Source organism: Apodemus sylvaticus, chromosome 10, assembly GCF_947179515.1.
Source record: "Apodemus sylvaticus chromosome 10, mApoSyl1.1, whole genome shotgun sequence".
Lineage (NCBI taxonomy): Eukaryota > Metazoa > Chordata > Mammalia > Rodentia > Muridae > Apodemus > Apodemus sylvaticus.
The window spans coordinates 18,353,310-18,377,264 of record NC_067481.1 but is presented as its reverse complement, the minus strand read 5'-3'; the positions used below and the strand labels follow the sequence as shown (position 1 = coordinate 18,377,264).

The window sequence follows — 23,955 nt, the reverse complement described above, 5'->3', positions numbered from 1 at the left end:
ACCGTAAAGCTAGTGAATCTGAGTTTGGAGGCAATACAGTGGCGGTTCTGAAATGGTTCTCAGACACCTGCTAATAGCAAGCAAGCATTTCTAGACAGAGGCTCTGCACGGATCCATCTTTCCGAACACAAGCTGCAGGTGTGGTATTGCCAAGCAGCTGCATGGAATGCGTGTGACAGCTGCCTGTTAACTCCTTGAGAGACCGAGGGAAAGAACGAAACTGGAGTAAAGAAGTGAAATAGCAGTGTTGTTGTCTCTGCGGAGGTGGGACTAGCAGAGTCCAGGAAGTGACCCAAGGCTACTATTATTTTAAGCCGAGCACCCAGGCGCAGACACCTGGGTCCCAGATGCAGCACACAGGACCCCCCGGGGGCGCGGTCTCCTCTAGTGAGCGCCAGCGGGTCCTCGTGGGCGGAGGGCTGGGGAAGGTTCTGGAGAGAGGCGCAGGCAGAGTTTCCCCATCACACTCAGCCTTAGGCAGGGTCCAGGAGCGCGCCGGAGGGAGGGAGGGAGGGAGAGAGTGCGAGCAATCGACCCGCCCCGCTGTGTCCCACCCACCTCGTCCCCTCCCCTCTTTTTCCCTCCCCTCCCGCGGCAGGAAAAGCAGCCACCCGCTCCAGGCTCGCTGTGGTGCGAGCGGCGTGAAGGGCAGCGGACGGGATGCGAGCGCCGCGGTCGGGACAGCTCTGGGCCGCTCTGCTGGCGCTGGGGGCGCTGGCGGGCGTTGTCGTCGTCGGAGGTGAGCGAGGCGGGTGCGCGAACTGCGGTGGGACAGTGGGAGCTGGATCGGAGTAGCTTAGCTGCGGGATGGGGGGGTTGGGGGGGCGGATCCTTCCTCCCATGGTCGTGGCCTTGAGGGCGCATCACTGGTGGCGGAGACCCTGGTCTGGCCCGGGGAGCAGAGGCAAGATGGGGCTCCGCTGGGCCGTCCCGGTGCGCTGGCAGAAGGATGCCACTCACCTGCTTGGGTGGGTGGGTGTGCCCTGGGCTGTCCCTTTCTCTTGAGTGCAGCACTGTCTATCCCCTCGAGTTTGTTCTTCTGGCCGCTTCACTGGTTAAGGAGGAGCAGGATTCGGGCTCCGACCCTTCTGGGACCGACCTCTCACCCAGCGCTCCCTGACTGTGTGCTGGGAGTCAGCACAGAGGTCCTTGGGGCTGGAGTTGTTTCTCCTACGTGTGACCCACAGCAGCAGCTGCCTGGATAGGTTGCTTTCAGGCCCACTACCGCTGCAGGGAAGGGGAGTTGTCCAGTCCTCAGAGCCCTAGGGGAGCCGGAGGTGATGTTGATAGAGGTGGAGAAACTGAGGTTCCGGGTCAGCTGGAGCAAGTTAAACCCTGCAAATGGCGCGCGCGCGCTCGCGTGTGCACACACACACACACACACAGATACGGTCTCATATATTTCACTCTGTGTAGTCGAGGATGACCTTGAACTTCAGACTCCCCTGTGCCTCTACTAATGAGTGCTAGGATTATAGATATGTACCACCTCTCGGGGTTTATATGCTGCAGAGAGCTGAAGTGAAAGATTAAAAACTGTGGTCTTTAGCCTACATCGAACAAGCGTTGTAACCACAGAAGAGGAACCAGGATCTCCAGCATTGTGCCCTGGAGATATTAAGTCTCTGTCAGCTGCTGGTAGCTGTTGATGGGGAATGGGGAAATCCGCCAGGAAAGGCGATGTTTCCAACAGATAGGCTAACTTTCACGAGCTTAAGACCTTTTAAAAATTTCTACTCCTTACTTTTTAACTGGCATGTAATGACAGGCCATGCTTAAGTACAGCGTGAGAGTGTACTCACAGACGACAGATACGCTGCACAAGAGGTAGCTGGTATTCTTCGTGTCAGGCAACTTCCAGTTTGTTTCAACTATTTTGAGATTATATTTAAAACATTTTGTGGTTTGTTTATATGTATAACTTTCAAATTTTCTGAGTGTCATATCATCATCATCATCATCATTATCTGTTATTTTGGTCTCTCACTCTCTTCCCACCTCTCCTGAACCCCTCCTTGGTTTGCAATGCTCCATATAGGATCACACTGCCCTGGTGTACCTAAGCCTGGCTTTAAAAATCCTGGAGTTTTGAGGGGGAAATGAGGAGGCTGGGTTGGGAAAGTAGAAAGACCTGAATTCTGTTCCTAGAACCTATTAAAAAAGCTTGGTGTAGTGGTGTGCTCGTAATTCCAGTATTGGGGGAGACAGAGACAGATGCATCCTTGGGGCTCACAAGTGAACTAGCCTGGCCTACTTGGGAAGCTCAGGATAGAAAGAGATCCTGTGTCAACAAAAGAAGTGATTCTGAGGGATGACACTCAAGGTTGTTTTTGTGTCTCTGCCCAGGGACATCTGTGCATGAGTGTGCATATACAAGTGCATGGCACACATGCGTATACACACCAAACAAGCAAACTCTGGATCCTTTAGGACATCCGTTCACAGATTCGTTGCAATTGGAATAATCTAGGGAGGTGTTGGCTTGTGCTAAGCTAACCTCATACTCCCTCTGAGAAGGTGTAGAGTCCTGTTGAGGAACAGAAGATTCTAGAGCATCCTGTAAAAGAGGTGTCTGTTATACTCACACATCATCTCGGTGTTGGCATAGTTGCAGACATCACTAGGTCCCTGGAGAAGCAGGTGGTGTGGTGGCTTTGGGGACACAGTGTTGAGGGGACACAGAACAGGGTGGGAGTGAGGTGCCACAGAAGGGCTGTCGGGGGAGGAGACTCTGCTCTGAGGAGACCCTGACTTTCAGTTTCTATCTACAAAAGGAATCTTTTGGGGGGGGATTGTTTTTTTCGAGACAGGGTTTCTCTGTGTAGCCATGGCTGTCCTGGAACTCACTCTGTAGACCAGGCTGGCCTTCTGCCTGCCTCTGCCTCCCAAGTGCTGGGATTAAAGGCCTGTGCCACCACCACCCAGCTACAAAAGGAATCTTTTTAGGATCATCTAAATACTTTGTTTCGAGACTTCCTTGTATTGCACTGGGTATTCTAACCTAACTAGGTCAGCAATGATGAGGTGCTTGGTTCTCTAGAGTCTGTATTCTGGGAACTGTCCAACTAAAGCTCTCTTCAGGAATCCTTGGGGCCTGGAGACAGGAGGAAAGGCTTTTTGCTGAGGAAAGGGACACCTGGGATTTAAGGAGGTGGGATGGATGGAGGTTTGATCCTCTGATTTGCCCCTGATTGACCATGTGATCTTGTCAAATTACCTAATATCTTAGTAGGGTTTCTTCAGCTGTAAAAGTGGAGAAAAATAGTGCCTCTTGTTTGCAGACTAAATGAGACAAAGGCTCAAATGAAATGTTCCATGTATGGCGATTCCTGTGTTCCATGCATGGTCGTTTCTGTGTTCCGTGCATGGCGATTCCTGTGTTCCATGCATGATGGTTTCTGTGTTCTGTGAATGGCGGTTCCTGTCTTCCATGCATGGTGGTTCCTGTGTTCCATGCATGGTGATTCCTGTGTTCCATGCATGGTGGTTTCTGTGTTCCATGTATGGTGATTCCTGTGTTCCATGCATGGTGGTTCCTGTGTTCCATGCATGGTGGTTCCTGGTTTCTGTGAATAGTGGTTCTTGTGTTCCGTGCATGGTGGTTCCTGTCTTCTGTGAATAGTGGTTCCTGTGTTCCATGCATGGTGGTTCCTGTCTTCTGTGAACAGTGGTTCCTGTGTTCTGTGCATGGTGGTTCCTGTGTTCCATGCACGATGGATTCTGTTGCCATTACGCTGTCTGCTATGGACTGCAGCCAGAGCTGTCGCTGCTTGGAGCATTAGTGTGGTCCAGGCTCCCAGCTGAGAATTCAGCTCTCACAGCTTCTTCATTCAGCCCATTCCTCTGTGGTAGCTTGGCATATTTCAGATCCTGCAGGAATCGACAGAGAGGGCCCAGGAGGAAAGATGTCCACACATTTATTTTTTTTTCTGAGTCTCAACTTTGCATAGAGAGGGAGATAGAACCCATACATAAAACTTCAGCCTCCACACGGACAGCAAGTGGACATTTTGTTCAACGCCGTGCTTGGTGCTTGGCACACAGGAAACAAAAGAACTGTGTAAGGAATGGTATAAAAAGGTGCCTAGAGGGGATGTCTCTTTACTTGAAGAAATCTAATATTTACATGTTTGTAGTCTTGAGTGTTCTACCTGAGCACTCTCTCTCTCTCTCTCTGTGTGTGTGTGTTGAGAGAGAGAGAGAGACAGACAGAGACATAGAGAGAGAAAGAGCCACAGTATATGTGTTTGTGAGAGTGTCTTTGTGTATGTGTGTGTGTTTGTGTGGGAGTGTGTCTATGTCTATGTGAGTATATGTGAGTATGTCTCTGTGTGAAAGTGTGTCTGAGTGTGAGTGTGTTTGTGTCTGTGTGAGTATGTGCATTTCTTTGTGTGTGAGTGTGTGTCTCTCTGAGTGTGTATCTCTGTGAGTATATGTATGTGAGTGTGTGTATGTATCGCTCTTTCTCTGTGTGAGTATATGTATGTGAGTGTGTGTCTGTGTGAGCATATGTATGTGAGTGTGCATGAATATGGGTGATGTGTGAGTGTGTATGAGTGTGTGTAAATGAGTGTGTGTCTCTGTATGAGTGTATGTATGTGAGTGTGCATGAATATGTATGTGATATGTGAGTGTGTATGAGTGTGTGTAAATGAGTGTGTGTCTGTGTGTGAGTGTGTGTGTGTGTGTGTGTGTGTTGCTGAGAATGGAACCCAGGGTTTTGGGCACACTAAATGCGCTTCACTACTAAACCACACCCCGGCCCTTTGGGCCTGTGCACTGATGTCCACCCTCTGATCAGAGGATGACAGAACACCGGGGATCCTCTGAAGTGCCTCCTTTTTCCCTATCTTTGGAGGAGTCACTAGAGCAGTCTTTTATGTTCTTCCCTTCGAGTTCTTGAGTGTGAGGGCAGAGGTGAGAAGTGGCACTTGTGCCCTTGGAAGAGCTTCTGATGGGACAAGGAGGAAGTGGAGTGAGAGGGGGATCTGACTTTGACTCTAGAATTCCCAGATGCAAACTCTTCCTTGGCAGCTCCCCCCTCCTTGGCTCTCTGTTTATCATCCCCTCCAGCTGCAAGCTCCTGCCCTTGTTGGCAGGAACAGCCAGGAAGCATGCCCGCAGGAACCACAAGGCATGAATCAGCAGACAGATAATTAACTGGGCAAGGGTGTGTGTGTGTGTGTGTGTGTGTGTGTGTGTGTGACTGAGCAGCTTGAGGAATAAACCACTTGGCTTGTCCTTAGCCTCTGTGCTGTCCACAGAGTGGCCTTCTGTATCTCACCATCTCCTCCTCTCTCTTCTTCCCAAGTGGAAAGGGTCATGTGCCCACTGCAAACTCAGGCCACTAGCGGATATGAACCTAGGATCTGGAGACAATGCTGTCTAAGGCATCGTTTCTTTGGAAACTACCAGAATTTATTGGAACTTGAGACTATGTAGCATAATGATAAAAACTTACTTTCTCTTCAGGCACACCATGTCTCCAGAAAACTTTTGCTTCTTTTAAGGGGCTAGGATTGGGGGCTAGAGATCTGACTAGCAGATAAGATCACTTGTTGATGTTGCAGAGGAGCTGGGTTCAGGTCCCAGCACCCACATAGTTGGCTCCCAATTGCCTATAACTTCAATTTCAGAGAACTTGACACTTTCTTTCAACCTTCTTGGGCACTGCATACATACATACATACATACATACATACATACATACACTCAAAATACTTGTACACATAAAATAAAAGGCTATATCTTTTAAAAGGAGGGTTAGTCTAGAGAGATGGCTCAGTGTTTGGGAACCTTTCATACTCTTTCAGAGGATCTGGGTTCACTTTTTAGCACTGGCAGGAGACAGTTCCCAACCACCTGTAACTCCAGTCCTTGGGTGCACCTGCTGTACATAAACTAATGTATACACACACACACACACACACACACACACACACACACACACACAGAGAGAGAGAGAGAGAGAGAGAGAGAGAGAGAGAGAGAGAGAGAGAGAGAGAGAGAGAAAGGAAAATGAAGAAGTCTTTAAAAAAGGGTGTCATTTATCATTGAATTATAGCTCATGTACATGGGATTTAGCATCCTCAGGGTGCAATTCTATGTATTTTGGTCAAATTATCACTGCCATAATGAAGATAGAGAATATTTTCAGTACTCCAAGGAGTTCTCTCCAGCTTCTTTGTAAATCTCTTCCCATATCTGGTCCCTGGCAATCACTGCTCTGTCTCCTGTCCCCATAGATCTGTTTGTATAGACTGTCATGGAGAAGAAAGCACGGTGCATAGCCTTTTAAGTCTGGCTTCTCCCATTTGGGTTGCACTTCCATTCGAGTTGTTGCTTGTGTCAGTAATTCCAAGAGTTCACTGGGGTCCTTCTCCTACTGCAGTGAGGTATCACCCTGGAAGCAGTGCAGGTGCCTCCACCAAACCGCGGAGGTTCCGCTAGTGTTCAATCGGAGAGACACATTTGAACCATTAGAGGTTCCTACTGCTAGATATGGAATTGAGAGCCCAGGGGTGGTGCACTCCTTTAAGCTCAGTGCTAGGGAAGCAGAGTCAGGTAAATCGCTGTGAGTTCAAGGCCAACCTGGTCTGCAGAGCATGTTACAGGACAGCCAGGGCTACACAGAGAAACTAGGCTCTAAAAAGAAAAATAAACAAACAACAGAAAGAACTGAGGATTTTGTAATACTCCCTACTTTTTTTTTATTATTATTCTTGGTCCTAAAAGCAACAGATATTTCCAAATATATGTCTATTGTTTATTTTGGTATATATTTTGGTATTGTGTATTATGATCACTTTCCCCTCATTCCTTCCCCCAATGACTCCCAATTCCATTCCTCCAAGTTTATATACTCTTTCTCTTTCTCTCTCTGTTTTTTCTATAACCCAGTGTCCCATTTGTGTCACCCATATACTTAATGGATGTAGGACCATTCACTGGAGAGGGGTCCACCTTTCCTTCAAGAAAATCCACTCTGCATTCTCCAGCAACGTCGGTTGTCAACAGTGGCTAAGTTAGGAGCAGGGACATTGAGCCAGCCCTTGTCCCTGCTGGAACTTTGACTGGCATGATCTTGTGTATGTATGGGGCGGGGAGGGAGCAGAGGTGCCGTGGAATGAGTAGAGCTGTCCCACCACATCAACACGCCAGTGTTTTACTTTAGACCCACCCAACATCTGGCTCTTACGATCTTTCTTCCTGGGCCACAGATGTTTTGTGGTCTAATAGGACATGTCGCTCTTGAGGTCAGAAGACTGGTCAGCATGCCTGGATCCATTCTGCTTCTCATGTATTTGGTAGCATCTCTGAAAAACCAAACCAAACAAAAACCTGGAAAAGCCAACAAAGCAAAACAAGTTCTTAGACTTCATATTTCTACAGAAGACCACAGCCATTCCCGCTGTTCCTTTCCCTGGCAGGTCAGGGAGGAAGAGTGAGGTGCAGACACGTTCACCATCAGAAAGTCTGATTTGTCCCAGTTTGGCTCCCAGTTTGTCCCAGTTTTGACAGTGCTCACAGTCAGAAAGGTGGTGTATTTTCTTAGATCTCCCCCATAAGTACAGTTATCACATGTGTGTTGACATTTTTTTTTCCTGTAGTTTAACTTGTACTGTATGCAACTTCCTTTTCCTTAGAAAAATTTCTCAGAAAAAGAGCAGCAAGCCTGTGGTTAAGAACTTAGGTCACGTCATGGCTTTGTGGGCTTTTATGTCAATTTGCTGGAGGACCATATCTGTAGGCCTTCATCCTGGTTTCTCAGAGGCTGTGGAGTAGGTGAAGGGGCAGATTAGGTTTTTTTTTTTTTGGTTCTAGTTACTCTCTTTTTCTCTCATCTCTTACTAGAGAAACTTCTCTTTAATTTCTCAGTGATTGGGAACTCCATGCAAAGATTCTTTGTGAAGTGAGAAGTCCTGAGGTTCTTGTAATATTGCACTAGGAGAAAGTTCCAGGAGGCTGGCCAAAGCACGCCCAGTAGTCACTTTATAAGTCCCCGCAGTCAACCCTCTTGCTGATGAAACTCTTAGAGGCAGAAAGTCTGGCGTGCGTGTGAGCTCTCCCGATGTTACAAACTCTGGTGTTCACTCTCCCAGATTAATCCCTTTCTCCAAGTGTTTGTCAGGACTGTATTTGAGCATCTCAGCAGAGGTTGGGGAGTGTCAAGTCTTATGACTTGGGAATTCTACACTTGAAAACTGAGCACACTTTGCCCCGAGTGATTCCAGAAGGCCATGGGGGATAGTCGGATCAAAGTTTGTTTTTCTTCATTCTCTTCCTTTATTATCATTAATTCACAAATAAAAATTCTGTGTTTGATGTGTGACATAATTTGAAATGTAAACATTGGGAAATGGCTAAACCAAGCTATAGAGCACGTGAATTAGTGCACACAGAGACCATTTATTTCTGGTGAAAGATTTAAGCTGATTATTTACTTTTAATTTTACTTTTTTTTTTTGAGATAGGGTCTCTGTGTGTAACCCTGGCTGTCCTGGAACTCATTCTATAGACCAGGCTGACCTTGAACTCTGATCGTCACAAAACAGAAGGAAAACCAAAAGATCTATGTATAATAAGTCCTTGGTATATATAACAGGGTGACCAGAATTTTCAACCCTGTGTCTTCTACTTGAAAATTGCTGTTTTTAAACACAGCTGGGCTTAGTAACCCACACCTTAAATCCCAGCGCTTAGGAGGCTGATTTTATTCTTTTATTTTATTTTTTCAGACACGGTCTCATTTAACCTAGGCAGGTCTTGAACTCACTTTGTAATGAGGCTATCCTTGAACTCCTCCTGATCCCCCTGCCTCCACCCCCAAGGTGCTGGTATTCTGTGTACTACTATTCCTGTCTCTGATTTTAATAAATGTTGTCAAACTGCCTTCTTACCAAGATTGGGTGATGGAACTGTTCATGCCACATCCGCCTGGCACCATGCCAGGGAGAGCTGGGGAGGGATGCCCCCAGAATGGCAAAGCCGGATGCCAAGGTCACCTCCAGGACGCCACGGAGCTGGGTGTGAAACAGAACGTGGCACAGGCACGTCTCTCCTGTACACTGAATGAGTCAGTTGGGGTGGGGGTGAGGCTGCTCTGAATGAAATCTCCCAGAATTCTAAAATGCAGCATTTGACCCAGAGTTTAGGCCATGAGGAAGAAATGTCCCCTTGTATACCAGCGACTTCAGGTCCAAGGATGCTATCTACGCCTTCTAGCGTATTAGTGGCCTTGTCGACTCCTTCTGGTTCTAAAAGAATATACGTTTGGAGCCAAGAGCACCCTGAAGACCCTCTGATCAAGTGCAGAAAAGCTGAAAGGGAGTTCCCAAGAAGTGCAGGACTCACCCAAATCACTGACTAGTTTAGTGACTGGTGAGGTCTGGTCCCGGGGGGCTTCTGTCTCTTGCAAGGGTGACTTCCTCCTTACGTTCCATCATAGACAAAGGGCCTGCTTATTGTGACCCTGAGATGGAGGAGAAGAGAGGGGCATTCAGGGTGCAGGGAGCAACCAGAGGGAGGATAATGGGGAAGAAAACAGATCACTGAGTGAACAGTCACCACAAGGCTCTTTCACATATGTTACCTTGGCCAGTCCTCATGCAGTAAATATTATGCCCATATTTGGGAGGCTGGATTGGTGGGGAGGGGATAAAAATAGCTGTCTGGACTTTGCAGAGCTTGTCTGATAAGGCTGGGTGGCCCGCTGAGTACTGCGGGGCAGTGATAAATCTTGGGTAGGCATGTTGACTGGGTTTTAAAGAGAGCAGCGGAGGCGTGGGTGCCACTGAGATCATATGGTCTGCAGAATGGCCAGGACTTCAGACCTCTCGGACTAACTGCTTTCTCTTCCACACATACTCTGTCCCTCCAAGGTTAAGTGTTAGCTTTAGATCACAATGTTCATAGGATGGGATTTTATAGTCTTCATCCTTGGCTTCCTAGATGATAACCAGACTCGATCTGGCTTCACTTATAAAGGTAGGGGCCTAGTGGCTGGAGGGGGCCTGGAAGCGCTGTAACACGAGCGTTTTCTAAAGTGGGTGCGTTTGCTCAGGTTCAAATCCCCCCTCAGTTCCACATGCCTAATCCATCAGCAAGTCCTTGGAATAGAGTGCATCTAGAGTCTGACCTCACCATTTACACTGCTGTCCTTTCAGTCCAAACTGTTGACACCTATTGTCCAAACTGTTGACACCTATTGTCTGGATTGTTTTTTAATAATATCCCAACTGATCCATTTTCCTTGATGGTCAGGCTGAGCATCTCCCCTTCGCTTCTGCTCCGATTCCTTCAGCATCCCTACTGTGTGATGCAGACTGTGCTCCAAGCTGGGTGCCGGTTCCTAGTTCTCCAGTCTCTCCTCTGCTTCTCTCCTTCTTTCCTCTGTCTTCCTGCTATTTCTTCAACGTGGGGAGGTCCATCCATCCAACTTTGTTCTTTGTTCTTTGGTGAATGCTTCCCATTATCACACCACAGCATCATTATAGAATGTCAACCTCCCAGAAGAACCTTTGTGGACCAATGTCTGTAGCTGACACTGCTAGACTAGTTTATTCACTGTTCCATTGCCTTACTTTGTTTGGAAGCATTTGCCTCTGCTTTTGCTCTCTCTCTCTCTCTCTCTCTCTCTCTCTCTCTCTCTCTCTCTCTCTCTCTCTCTCTCTCCCTCTCCCTCTCCCTCTCCCTCTCCCTTCCCCTTCCCTTCCTTCCCCCTCCCCCTCCCTCTCCCTCTCTCTGTTTTTCTATGATTATTTTTGTTATCGCCTTCCGGAACAGGGTCTTGTTTAGTTCATCCATTTATCTCCAGTGCCTAGGAGTGCAGGTAGATGCTCACAGAATGCTTGTTGAGTGAATGAATGAATGAGTGAGTGAATGCTAGGACCGTTGCTAAATACTGGTGGAAAGCTATAAAGCTAAAGGGCCTTCTCTGATCTTACTCATGGGCGGATGAAACGTGGCAAGGTTTCCCTTCCAAGATGGCTTTTTGTTGTTGTTGTTCCAGTTCACAGAAGTACCTAAGGACACACTGCCCATCAAAACAATGTCACGTATGGCTATGGAAATGCAAATCCACTTAGAATTGATTTCTTTGAGTTGTTGAGACCAAGTCCATAAGCTGGTGGCTTAGGACATCAGAAACGCATGTCTGAGATTCTGGGTAGAACCCATCTTTGTCTCTTCTTAGCATCCAGCGGTGCCACTCCAGCCTCTGTCTCTGATGCCACTTGGTGTTTGCCTTTTGTGTCTGTCTGTCTTCGTGTGGGGTTTTCCCTTCTTACAAGGGTATTGGTCATCTTAGTGTCCATACTAATGACCTCATATTTATATCTATATGACCAAATAAGGTCACATTCATAGGTACTGGGGGTTAAGACAGTAGTCTCTCTCTCTCTCTCTCTCTCTCTCTGTCTGTCTCTCGTATTCAACCAATAATGTATTTTAATATTTACTCTTGATGGAAGCAAATCGCACATAATTTGTATTGTTAAATTTCACGTTCAATTGGCTTGGATGCACTTAAGAAACAATTTAAAACCCAGAACCTGATACTCCTGCACCATGGTCTTGGATTTGATGAGACACTGTGGTCTGAGCGCTCTTCTGACGCAGCAATGACTCTTGGAGCTGTTTGCTCCTGAGGGCAGAGGTTTGTATTCTCATGAGGCTCACCTCTCTCTTTCTTTCTCTCTCTCTCTCTTTCTTCAGCTACTGAGCTACCGTTAAGAAAGAAATAAAAACCAAAGATGTTCTTGCACCTTGTTCTTAATAAGCCATGTTTGCATGCATAGGGCCATTAGCATGAGCTATTTTGTTTGTTGACACACCCACCCAGGGACTGCAATGGAAGATCAGGCACCACCTGGGTCACCCAGTGACCCAGTGGACCTAAGTGGGAAGTGGCTAAAGCTCAGGGCCAGGGCTGAGGCTCCAGGCCAGGATTTTCCCTGGCAGGCAGCAGCAGGAGAGATCTGCATTGTGCTCATTAGCACGGATCGCCCTCCATCCTCACCCCAGCTAAGTCCTAAAGGGCCCTGGCCCCATCAGGGTACTGCCCCTACATCCTGACATCCTGTGTCCCTGGACGACATGTCCTTGACACAGCCCTCACCATTGCCTTATGACTTCCCCCGGTTCCAGCTTGCTTCCTTTCTGCCTTTGTTTTATTTCCCCCCCTTGATCTCGTTTCTGGTCCTGTGAACCAGGCTGAAAGGCCAAACCACAGCCTCGTATTTCCACTTTCCAGGCAAACTTCTTGGCTGGCCCCGCCTGTCTTTCCCAGTGACTGTCTTCTCTCAGCCGCCCGCCATTCCTAGATTGGGTTTTGAACCCACATCCCTTGTTCTTTTTCGATTTTCACCACATCTTGATAGTTTTGGGCCCCACCCTTACACCTCTAACCTTCTTTTTAGTACGTAATTAGCTTCAGGCCTATACAATGACTTTAAGGAATTGAAAAAAAAATAGCAAAACATTTGTCTGCTCTAAATAGCTTGAAGCTAAGGATAAAAAAGGCAACAACTAAAACAACTCCGGCCCCAGCATTCATCACACACTATGTCTGCAGCTGTCTCGGTCGTGAATGTTCACTTAATCGTCACAGCGATGACAGTCCTGGTCAGCCTTGCTTGGCTTCGCTCACACGGGTTTGGGGAGCCATCCATTGTTCTCTCTGACGTTCTGGTGAGGACGCCCACTTCTCCAGTAAGCCCTTCTGGACTACAGAGGCCGAGAAGGAATCCAGGCTTTATGAATGACTGGAAACAGGGCTGGAGGAGTCCCACATGCCCAGAAGGGAGGGGCAGCTGGGACTAGCAGGCCTTTGAATCAGCTCGGGCCCAGCTCAGAGACCTCTGATGAGTCAGCCACTCTCAACAACTGCGTTCCAGGACTCGGTTGGAGGGGTTGCTGGGGAATCATTGGTTCTTCCACTACCAACCTGGGATTCATTAAAAACTAAGACATCAAGGGAATAGGGTAAGGGACTTCCTAAAGGAGCAGCTCAGCCCCCACTCTGAGGTCACTGACTGCTGGTACCTGGGAGGGGCCTGCTGCCTCTTATTTCACATTTGGCAAGGCTTTCTGTTGGGGCTGTAAGTGAAGGGCTCATAGGGAATGCTAATTTGAGAGTGGGTGAATGGATGGATGGACAGACTGGGAAGGGTTTTGAACAATAACATGGGCTGGCTGTTGAAACGGCTCAGGAAGGTGAAGGCTCTTGCCGCCAAGCCTGAAAGGCTGAGTTTGACCCTCAAGACCTCCACAGCAGAAAGAAGGAACCTCTCCCAGGGAGTCCTTTGTCTCACACTTGTACTGAGGCGCATGCGCCGTTCATCCTTTCTCATTCTCCCTCACACAAAACCAATAAATCTAGAAAAAAGAACTGGACTGGACCCATGCCGCTTTTCATTGTAACTATCTTCCCTTGGGTTTTCTCTCTTTCTAGTCAGCATTGATGGTGTTTATGTCCAAAGTCACTCTTTGCTGCCAGTCTCCATGGAAACTCCCCAAAGAGGGAAGTTATTGAAATAGTCCAAGTTGGATTCCTCTCAGAACTCTTCTGATCAAGCTGTAATAAAGAGGACTCTGGGCCAGGCAGTGATGGCACTCGCCTGTAATCCCAGCACTTGGGAGGCAGAGGCAGGTGGACTTCTGAGTTTGAGGCCAGCCTGGTCTACAGAGTGAGTTCCAGGACAGCCATGACTACACAGAGAAACCCTGTCTCAAAAAACAAAAACAAAAACAAAATACAAAACAAAACAAAACAAAAAGGGCTCTGTCCAACCCCAGGGGAACAGCAGTGAGGCTAAGGTTTGGCCAGAATGTCCTTGCAGGGAGAAGCCTTGGGTGGCACAGCTGGTTTTGTGGGCTCAGAACCTGGCATCTGTGGAAATATCAGTGACCTTTCCTCCAGTACACCTTGCATTGTTGAGAGTTGCCCCACCTGGATGCGCTGGGGGACAGGCCTGGAGCCAGTGTCACAATTACCATCTTGTGATTTACACGCTCAGATTCATACACACACACACACATACACACACACATTCACACCCAGTCTCATACACGCACATACTCATACTCAGACTAATACATACACACATCCACACACATCCACACATTCACACACTCTCTCTCTCTCTCTCTCTCTCTCTCTCTCTCTCTCTCTCTCTCACACACACACACACACACACACACACACTGAGACTCATACACACTCTGTCTCTCTCTCACACATACATACACATCCTCTCTCACACATACATACACACACATTTTTTACATTTCTATGAGAATAGAACCAACAGTTATTTACCAGCTGGTGTGGTGTCTCACTGGTCACACGTGGGATGGAAAAAAGCTTTTGGAGCAAAACAGAGCCCAACCTCTGAGGAACCCTGGAGCTTCTAAACGGTGCTTCAAGGATTCTAAGTACAATCCAGTGTTTTGAGGAGATGAATGATATCATATATTACCTGAGGTTCCATTTACATATTATATGTATATTTTTTTGTATCTATAGATGGAAATCTATATCTAGATATTGAAATAGAATCCTGCTGCTTGCAATGTGGTCCAGGATAGCTCCCCCTCATGGCAGTAATCTTGCTGCAGCTGTCTGACTGTTGGAGTTACAGGTGTGCACTAGCGAGTCTGGCTCTCCAGATTTTGTTCTAGAACTCTGTGTATTCTGTTTAGAAATGAGCTCATTTGCAGGAAAATAAAAGTATTTAGTCCCAAACCTCTCAGATGGCGCCGGTGCATCTTTGGGCTGGTTTAGGCGGTCAGGCTTCAAGGGTCCAACATATCTTTCCTTGTCTTCCCCCTCCTCTTTTCCTCTCATCTTTCATTCCTTTCCTTGTTTTATTTCCATGCTGGGGATGAAACCCAGGTCCACATGCATGCTAAGCATTCATTGTACTACTAAGCTATTTTCTTAGCTTCTTAAAATGTAAAAAGATACTATGTTCATACAAACATACAAAAGGACACGTATCAAAGATTTTAATCAGTTTAAACAGCGTGGGAACCGGTGAGGTGTTAGAACTAATTCAAAGGGGAATTCAAGGAAGGGAGTTTTATAGTTGGTCAGTCATGTGGAAATGAATTGACTAATAGATTCTTAAAAATTGGCCAATGCCTATAAAATAGTAAGCTTTAACCTTTGGGACTTATATTCTCTACCAGGTGGACATTGTTGATGTTTTTGTCGGATGAGAATCATTTGTATTTTTCCCATAAAAATAGATTTGCATCATCATCAATTCTCTGTGTTAGTCTCTACTTGTACAAACTTGTAAACCACCCTAATCAGTTTAAGACACGGACGTAGATAGTCTCAGACCATGGCGGGGCATTTTCTGAGTGTGACCTGCTCAGCTGTTGAGATAGCTAGAATTTAGTCATAATAAAATAGATGTTTGAGTAGATGAGATGTTCTAGAGATATTGAGAAAACACCCCAGTAATTAGGACAATTTATTTGGAAATAGATTGACTGGGAGCAAAGCAACAAATAAGAGTTATGGGCAAAGGAAACTGTACTGGCTGGTTCTGTGTCAACTTGACACAAGCTGGAGTTTTTACAGGGAAAGGAGCTTCAGTTGAGAAAATGCCTCCATGAGATCCAGCTTAGTGAATCAAGGGAGGGGGTGGGAGGAGAGGGCCCCTTGTAGGTGGTATCATATCTGGGCTGGTAGTCTTGGTTTCTATAAGAGAGCAAGCTGAGCAAGCCAGGGGGAGCAAGCCAGTAGGAAACATCCCTCCATCAGCTCCTGCTCCCTGACCTGCTTGAGTGCCAGTCCTGATGAACAGCAACGTGGAAGTGTAATCTGAATAAACCCTTTCCTCCCCAACTTGCTTCTTGGTCATGTTTGTGCAGGAATAGAAACTCTGACTAAGACAGAAGCCCTTCAGAAAGTTGTTCCAAGAACTCTCAGGCTATGTAAGGAGGAATGAATCTTCCTGCTCCTGGGTGATAAAGACTTCCCCGAGGCACAATAAGCAGAGAGGATTTATTTGTCTGAGGCCAGGGACACCAAGTGAGGGGAGAGGCTTGCACAGAAGCAGCTGCCTGAGGTTCACTTCCTGGCTGCACCTCTCAGCGCTATTTTGGTCCTCCTGACCGTCCTCGTTCTTCCCTGCGGTCTTCCCCCTGCCGTTTGTCAGCTCGAGGACTCTTCACTTTGAGTGGCATCTCGAAGCAGCCTCTTGGCTTATTGAATTCTTGCAAAAAATCCTGAGAGATAGGTCAGCTCTTTCATAGAGAGGAGGGGAGTTGCCCAAGGGCACAGCACGGAGCACAGGCCTTGCCTCAGAAGGGCCTCGCCTCAGAAGGGCCTCAGAAGTGCCACGTTGTTCCTGATCTCTAGTTCAGCTGTTCTCAACCTTCCTGCCACTGCAACCCTTTAACACAGTTCCTCATGCTGTGGTGACCCCTCCCCAAAAACTATAACATTATTTTGTTGCTACTTCATAACTAACTCTGCTACTGTGATGAATCATAACAGTAACAATCATACGGCGGTTATGTAAATGTTATGCTATATATATATCATAACAATAAATATCTCATGTGTGGGGCCCCAAGGGGTTGTGACCTACAGGTGGAGAACCACTATTCTAGTTTTTTTGTGTTCTCTATGCTTGGGCCCCTAAGAAACATGTTCTGGGAAACTTAACACAAGTTCAGATAGTGGGACACGGCCATTGAGGGCACTCTGCTTTTTCATAGCAGAGTATTTAGGTTTTAATCTTACTGCGTCCTCTGTGTAGTGGATGTGACTGCAGTTAGACAGTTGGAGAAGGCTCATGGTCATTAGGCTGGTTCTTGGCTTTTCATTTGCACAGTACAGGTATAAAACTAGTCACTGACTAAAGCCTTTCTGTCAGTTACAATGGGACACTTGGGTCTGTCACTCAGTCCTATCAGCTGCTGCTGCTGTGTCTTGATCCCCTGGTAAAGGAGTGAGTTTTTCCCCATTTTTGTTGTTTTCTTTCTTGTGCAATAGGCCATGTCTGCGGTAGGGTTAGGGTATGTTTGTGCATACCTAGGAAATGCTCACCTGAGTGTTTGGGAAATTTAGCATAGTCGGGGCAGGTTGGTCACTGCTCTGAGCAAATCAGGTGTTAATCTCTATGCCTTTTTGTTGCAGAGTCCAACATCTGTACCACACGAGGCGTGAACTCCTGCCAGCAGTGTCTGGCTGTGAGTCCCATGTGTGCCTGGTGCTCGGATGAGGTAAGGAGCCTATGCCTTATTTGTCAGTGCAAAGACACACTCTCACCTCAAAAGGAATATGAGGTAGTTCATTCTGGAGTCAAATATAAATGACCACGGCAAAGGATTGCTCCAAATACTGTGTTCCAACATGGCAACCATTTAATGAATGTTTTATCATAACCAGACAAAAAAGGTAATAGATCAAAGTACTTTAGACATACATTAGTGAACCATCAGGAGAGGTGGTTACAGCAAAGCGAGGAAATCTCTGCTACAAGTGCCTGATGCCATCTTGTAACAGTTGCAGCCTCTGGGGTGGTGGAAGCTAGAACTCTGCAAGTTTTAGAAAGGACATTATTTAGTAAGTCTTAAGAATGTTAAGTCAAACCCAGTGGCGTGCAATTGATAGCTATTTAGGGAGATAAAATAGCCCCAAATTATTTGGCACCCAACCTGTAGCATTCATTTGATCTTCTTAAATGTTCAATACAGGGGTGGCTCTCCACCCCCACCCCCAGTTTGCCCCAGACACCTTGTTTCCCTAGATTTAGGTGCCTCTGTATAGATGCAGACACAGGGAACTATTTCCTTCCTCCTAAACACTGTCTCTTACCCATCTGAGCTAGACTAGGTGAAGCCTTCTTTTCCAAGGATGCTTGGTGGAAAGTCCTGGAGCCTGTTCTGCACCTCCGCTCCGGCTCCGGCTCCGGCTCCGGCTCTGGACAGTTTGCTTGGGCATCTCTCTTGCTGTGGCTAGTTGCTACCCTTTCCCAGTCTGTGCTTGCTTTGGGCTAGAACATCTCGTGGAAGAGGGGCTTTACATTGGAAACGAGAGGTCCTAGGGGTATAGAGGGATGCCTGCTTATTTCATCTCCCAGAACAAGACAAAACAAACAAACAAACAAAACCCCTAAACACTTAGAAGAGGGATCTTGTGTGTGTGTTCATGTGTGTTTTTGTGTATGTTTGTGTGTGTATGTATATTTATGTGTGTGTTTGTGTTTGTGTGTGTTTTTATGTGTTTGTGTTTGTGTATATGTTTGTATTTGTGTGTGTTTATGTTTGTGTATGTTTTTATATGTTTGGGTGTGTTTGTGTGCATTTTTGTGTATGTTTGTATGTGTGTGTGTGTTGGTGTATATATGTGTGTTTGTGTGTATTTGTTTGTGTGTATATGTGTGTTTGTATACACTTTCTTGGAGACCTTTTTTCCTTCCCTTCTCTCTGACCATGACGCCCCTCTATCTTCTTTCCTTCCTTCCTTCTCTAAAGTATCAATGGATGAAGGGGCACAACTCACTGGCAAGGACCAGACGATGACAGGAAAGGGTTGGCTGTGTCTAGGCAGAGGGTTTGTTGTGTCTAGGTCCCTAGGGAATGAGTGTGTCTGAGGGAATGGCTGTGTTTGTGGCCAGGCTGGGAATTTGGAGCTGGCAAGAGCTGACAGGGGAGGTAGGGGCTGCCTGTGGCTGGGGAGGTTCCCAGCAGGCAGGAATGAGTCAGCACTCCAAGCCAGGTGCTTACCTGAGCTGCAGGCAAGGCTGCTCCTCAGCCACTTGATTCAGTCACTAGGGCCACAGTCTCTGCCCCACACAGCTCCTCAACCACCATAGCTAGCCGCTCGCTCACTGTCTGCTTCTCTTCTGGATCCTCCGGGTTTCCTAAAAAGGCAACCTCCTGGGAAGACTGGGGAGGACGACTGGGGATGGGAGCAGAAGGCTGTGTTTAGCCCCTAGAGGAGGGGCCAGAGCCTCCAAGGCCGGCTCCATAAGCAGCCTTGGCCTCTGCTGCTCAGCACGGGAACTGCTTCTAGGGGCAGCTGCCCAACATCTGGGCCAGATTGATCTCATTTAGCGAATGAAGCATTCTCTGGGGCTTGGGGGAGGGCGAGCCTGTTCTTCTCCATCCCCACAGGTGCCCCTCCCCTCTGGGCTGTCTTCCTTCTGGTTTGTCATATCCTCCTGCCTCTGGTCACCATCACGGTTTTGTCAAGCTTCCTTTCTGAGGAAGTTGTAATTCTGCAACAATTCCAGAAGAAGGGGTGGGACGCAGAGGGTGTCGTTGTTTGGATTGGATGGCCTGAAGGTGGCCGGGCCGGAGCAGAGGGAAGCAGAGAGGAGTTTCCCAAGGAAGGCCTACTGCTACTCAAGCATAATTCCCCCTCATTCCCCCATCTGGATCTTATAGGGATAAAGCAGAGCTGGGTTCCGACCAGCCAAAGCCCCTCCTTAGACCACGTGAACAGAGTCCATGTGGCTAGATGCAAATGTGGAATATTTACCGATCACTATGGTGAATCTTTGCCCTCTGGGGCAGACTGAGGGGCCAGAGGGAGGGACGGATCAGCTTGTTGGTAGGGTGGAGTCAGGGAATGGGTAGCAACCAGGACCAAAGGAGAGCAAAGAAGGGAGGTAGAAAGCCCAATGGAGCAGTCCCCCCAGAATGGGATAGAGTAAATGCCAACATCTACCATCACTAAGTGAGGGGGAGGGGCAGGGCTGGGGAGTCTGACGTGGGGCGGAATGTGTCAAGCAGGGAGGAACCCTGGGCTGTAACCAGAACATGGCTGTTATCTTTTTCCTGAGGGAGCTGGACTTTCCTTACACAGGGCAAGCTTAACTATTGAAAGTGTTTGGATCTTGACTTTAAACAACCAAAGATGGGGTCTGGGGACTGCTCAGCCCTCTGCCTCCCCTGTCTTGACTGCCTCAAGTGGTGCTGATGTTGGCAGTGCCTCTGAAAACAACTGGTTGGGCTCAGCTTGTGGTCCTTAAAGGACAGCAGCTCCTGGGTGTGTATAGCAAGCACTTGGCTGGGTAAGAGGGAAGCAGAGCCAAGTGGATGAGTGGGGTGTCTTGGGCCCACCCGCACAGGGTGTGTTCTTGGAGTAAGATAGAGACATGGTTAGATAATGTGGACTCGGGTAATGCGTTCTCTCTCATCAGCACAGCTAGCCGAGACACCAGCTTCACACAGAGCTAGAACTTGTATTTTTGGCTCAAGTGGTATCCTACCGGAGTCTAGAACTTTCTGAAGTCATAAGGTAATTTAACGAGCTGGGAGTGCTTGTTAAATATAAAGGCTCTCGGGATGGACCCTGGGCCTATTGCATCAGAACAGGTTGTTATGGTAGCAAGGGGGACAACATTGCTACTGGTGGAGGCTGGGATTGGACAGGGTGGGTAGAAATAGAATTGGGGTTGCCAGATAAATACAGAGCACCCAATTCAAGTTGGATTAGATAGCAGATAATTTTCATCTTGGTAGGCGCAACATATTTCCTAAAGTTGGCAACCTTAAGACAGGAAGAAATGCTAGGAATTGATACCCAGGATACCTGAGCCAGGTTGGAAGAGGGGAGAGCTCACAAACTTGACATCCAAGAATGAAAGAGGAAGAACGGGTTTGGGTTGGCAAGTAGAAGACTCCAGAGGGACTTAAGTTTCTACTCTGTATCTGCCAGGGAAAGGCTCAGGACACTAATTACACTGTGTGTGTGTGTGTGTGTGTGTGTGTGTGTTTCAGGGTCTCACAGTCATTTCTGTAGTCTTCTGTATACTTACTTATTTTAATGTATGTGAGTACACTGTCCTCAGATACATCAGAAGAGGGCATCGGATCCCATTACAGATGGTTGTGAGCCACCATGTGGGAATTGAACTCTGGATCTCTGGAAGAGCAGTCAGTGTTCCCGGTGCTCTTAACTGCTGAGCCATCTCTCCAGCCCCTCTTTATACTTATTTTTAACCTGGAGCATAGATGTCCACCTTCAGTTCTACTCCAAACTTGTTATTGTTTAAAAAAATGACAAAAATGTATAATAGGGTCTGGCGATGTAACCCAGTTGGTAGACTGCTTGCATTACATGCATGAAACCCTGGACTCAACCCAGCGTCACATAAACTGGCCATAGTGGCACCATGCCTGCGGTCTTTGTCCTCAGGAGTTAGAGGTAGGAGGATCAAGGTGGAGGTAAAAGTTCAAGGCTGGACTAGGGATTTGACTCAGTGAATAAGAGCACCTGCCTTGCAAGCAAGAGAACGTGAGTTCAAATCCCCAGCATCCTCGTAAAAGTTGGGCATGTTCCCCGTGCCTCTGACTGTAGTGTTGGGGAACAGGGACAAGGAGATCCCAGAAGCTTGCTGGCCAGATGTCCTGTCCAAAATAGCAAACTTCAGATTCATAGAGAGAGCTATCAAAAAATAAGATGGTTGGATCTCTGTAAGTTTGAGGTCAGCCTGGTCATGGGGAGTTCTAGGGCAGCCAGGACTACATGCTGAGACCCTGCCTTAAAAAAAGAAGGAAAGGAAGAAAAGGAATGTGCCCCTCATCCTCATAACCAACAAAGCATGAATCTAGGGAGATAGCTCTGTAATAACGCCCAGTGCATGTAAATCCACTCCCAGGGCGTCCTCCAAGGAGAAGAGCAGACAGTAGCAGCGGCGGCTATAATGGGGACTGTAGGAAAGAGTCCACTGTTACGTTTATTTACACCGGACCCCCAGAGGGTTTGAGTGTATTTGACTCATACTGAGACTTTGTGTTTTGAAATTATCTCACAGTCTTATTTTAGCTCCGGCCCAACCCTGTGAGACAGCTATCACAGTGACGATTATTCATGCTGTACTTTCCCTAAACAGGATTAAGGGGCACTGCTCCTGATTGCCTGTGTCACTGTCCCTGGAAGGGGAGGTAATCCACCATAGCTCTCAGAACCGGGAGCCTGGAGCCTCCCGCCTCCTTCCCCCCAGGGGGCGGGGCTTGACTCTTCTAACAGTCTAGCATCCGGGCTTTGATCGGAACTAGAACATTAACATCAACCCCCTTTCTAGTTTTCTCTCTCAGTGACCTGGAGATATCGGTTTTTTTTTTTTTTTTTACCCCAATCTGGGCTCGGGATGGGACTGTGGCCAAGGGTGTTGAAAAAGTTGCCTTGGTATCTTTGGGATCTTTCCAGAGCTGGAGGATCTCAGGAAGAGCTGGGCCATTGAGTAAGCCTGTGACAGGGCTTCCGACCTCTAACATCATCTATTGTAAAGGGACGGAGACAGCCTGGTCTTATTTTTCAGTGTTTATTTTCGTTTCTCTAAGGAAATTTATAGGAAGCATAAGGACTGTCGGCACGTCTGGGCTTTCAACCCTCTCGTATTATGACAGGTTAGAAAGTGGAGCGAGGAGGGCGTCTTAGAGCGTGAGCTCCCCTCGCCGCCGAGCCTGAAGATCCTGTGTGGCTGCTATTCTCCCTCAGCTTCCTGGTCCCCCCTTCCTGGTTCCCTCCATCAGCCTCTGTCTTGCTCTGGAAAAGCAGCTCCTCTGGCATCCCTGTGATTTAATTATTGCCTTTTTGGAAGATTTTTCTCTGAGGTTTGTGGGCAGTGGGATCAGAGTTAAGAGTGATGGAGATGATGATGTGCGTGTGTGTTCACGTGTGAATTTATGCATGTCTACATTTGTCTACATGTGTGTATATGTACATGTGTGTGCTTTAGAAGGAAGAGCCGGCTTCCTGGGAATGTACGGTTTAGAAGGACGAGAGACAGACAGAGACAGAAATGGGTGGCTGATCACAAAACTTGGTCTGTCCAGCTGTTAGTTCTTTCCACTGCTTTTCTGTTAGGTGTCAGGATAGAGATTTTCTTCTTTCATAGTCAGACATGGCCTGTGGTGTCTAAGGGACATTTGTCACCAAGAAACTCTTATTCCCCTTGTGAAGGCTATTCCTCTGCCTCATATCTGAAAAGCTGAGAAGGAAGGTACAGATCAGAAGCCTCATTGCCTTTCTGTTTGGGTCGGGTTGGGGTGTATGTGTAATGTGTGTGTGTGTGTGTGTGTGTGTGTGTGTATGTAGTATGTGTGGAATGTGTGTGTGTGTGTAGTATATGTGAGAGGGTATAGTGTATGTGTAAGGATGCAGTGTGTATGTGTGTGTACGTATAAGAGAGGGTGGAGTGTGTGTGTGGAGTGTGGGGGTGAGGATGACATGTGAGTGTGTGTGTGTAGTGTGTCTGTGAGGGTAGGGTATGTATGTATATGGTGTGTGTGTAAGGGTGCAGTGTGTGTGTGTGTGTGTGTGTGTATGAGAGGGTGTAGTGTATATGGCTGGGGATGAGGTGTGAGTGTGTATATGTGTAGGTTGTCTGTGAGGGTGCAGCATGTGTATGTGTGTACGTGTGTGTATGTGTGTGTAGTGTGTATAGTGTGTAGTGTGTGTGTGTAGTGAGGATGAGGTGTGAGTGTGTGTTAGTACTGCGCTGTATTACCACGCACACGGGCCTTTAACTCATCAAAGGACCTCAGGATCTTTAGAATGTGTGCGGCTGTTTGTGGGCTGACTCTCTGAAGGTGTTCTGGTGAGCAGGCTATGCACAGCTGAACAGGAAGGACTTGCCCATCTCTCCTGATGATCTTCTCACAGCCTTGTCTTGCATCCCCAGTCTCTGAATGCCTGGGGCATTCTCTGCTGTGCCTCACTTCCTCTCAACGAGCATTTCTACTTCTTATTGCATTCTCTAGTCCACTGAACGCAGCGAAACCTACTTTATGAGGCTGCCCATGGGCAGAAAATCTAGGTGGCATCTCGATTGTGTCCTCCCGAGCTCTGCAATGCTGGGCAAGTGACTTAACTTCTTTAAGCCTCAAACTTCCTACCTAGAAAGTTGAGATCCTCATTTGTGAAGCCTCTCCCTTGAGGTTCTCCTGTAAAACAATAAGTAGCAATTCCAGCATTAC

At 47.4% G+C, this 23,955-nt stretch overlaps 1 protein-coding gene and 1 long non-coding RNA gene across 2 annotated transcripts in view; one reads left to right on the top strand and one right to left on the bottom strand.

Annotated features, from left to right (window-relative positions):
• Positions 1–316: 316 nt before the first annotated feature.
• Itgb3 (integrin subunit beta 3) overlaps positions 317–23,955 on the top strand; it is a 57,872-nt gene continuing 34,233 nt past the window's right edge. Inside the window, exons 1-3 of the mRNA XM_052197392.1 lie at positions 317–387; positions 599–739; positions 17,159–17,244. Of these exons, the coding sequence (XP_052053352.1) occupies positions 661–739; positions 17,159–17,244 (165 nt within the window). The 5' untranslated portion in view covers positions 317–387; positions 599–660. The remainder of the gene's footprint in view (positions 388–598; positions 740–17,158; positions 17,245–23,955) is intronic.
• LOC127695334 (uncharacterized) lies at positions 17,376–19,514 on the bottom strand. The gene is made up of 3 exons (XR_007979965.1): positions 18,751–19,514; positions 17,840–18,064; positions 17,376–17,559 (listed from the first exon to the last, which is right to left on the bottom strand). It is a non-coding gene; the product is annotated as an uncharacterized LOC127695334 (long non-coding RNA).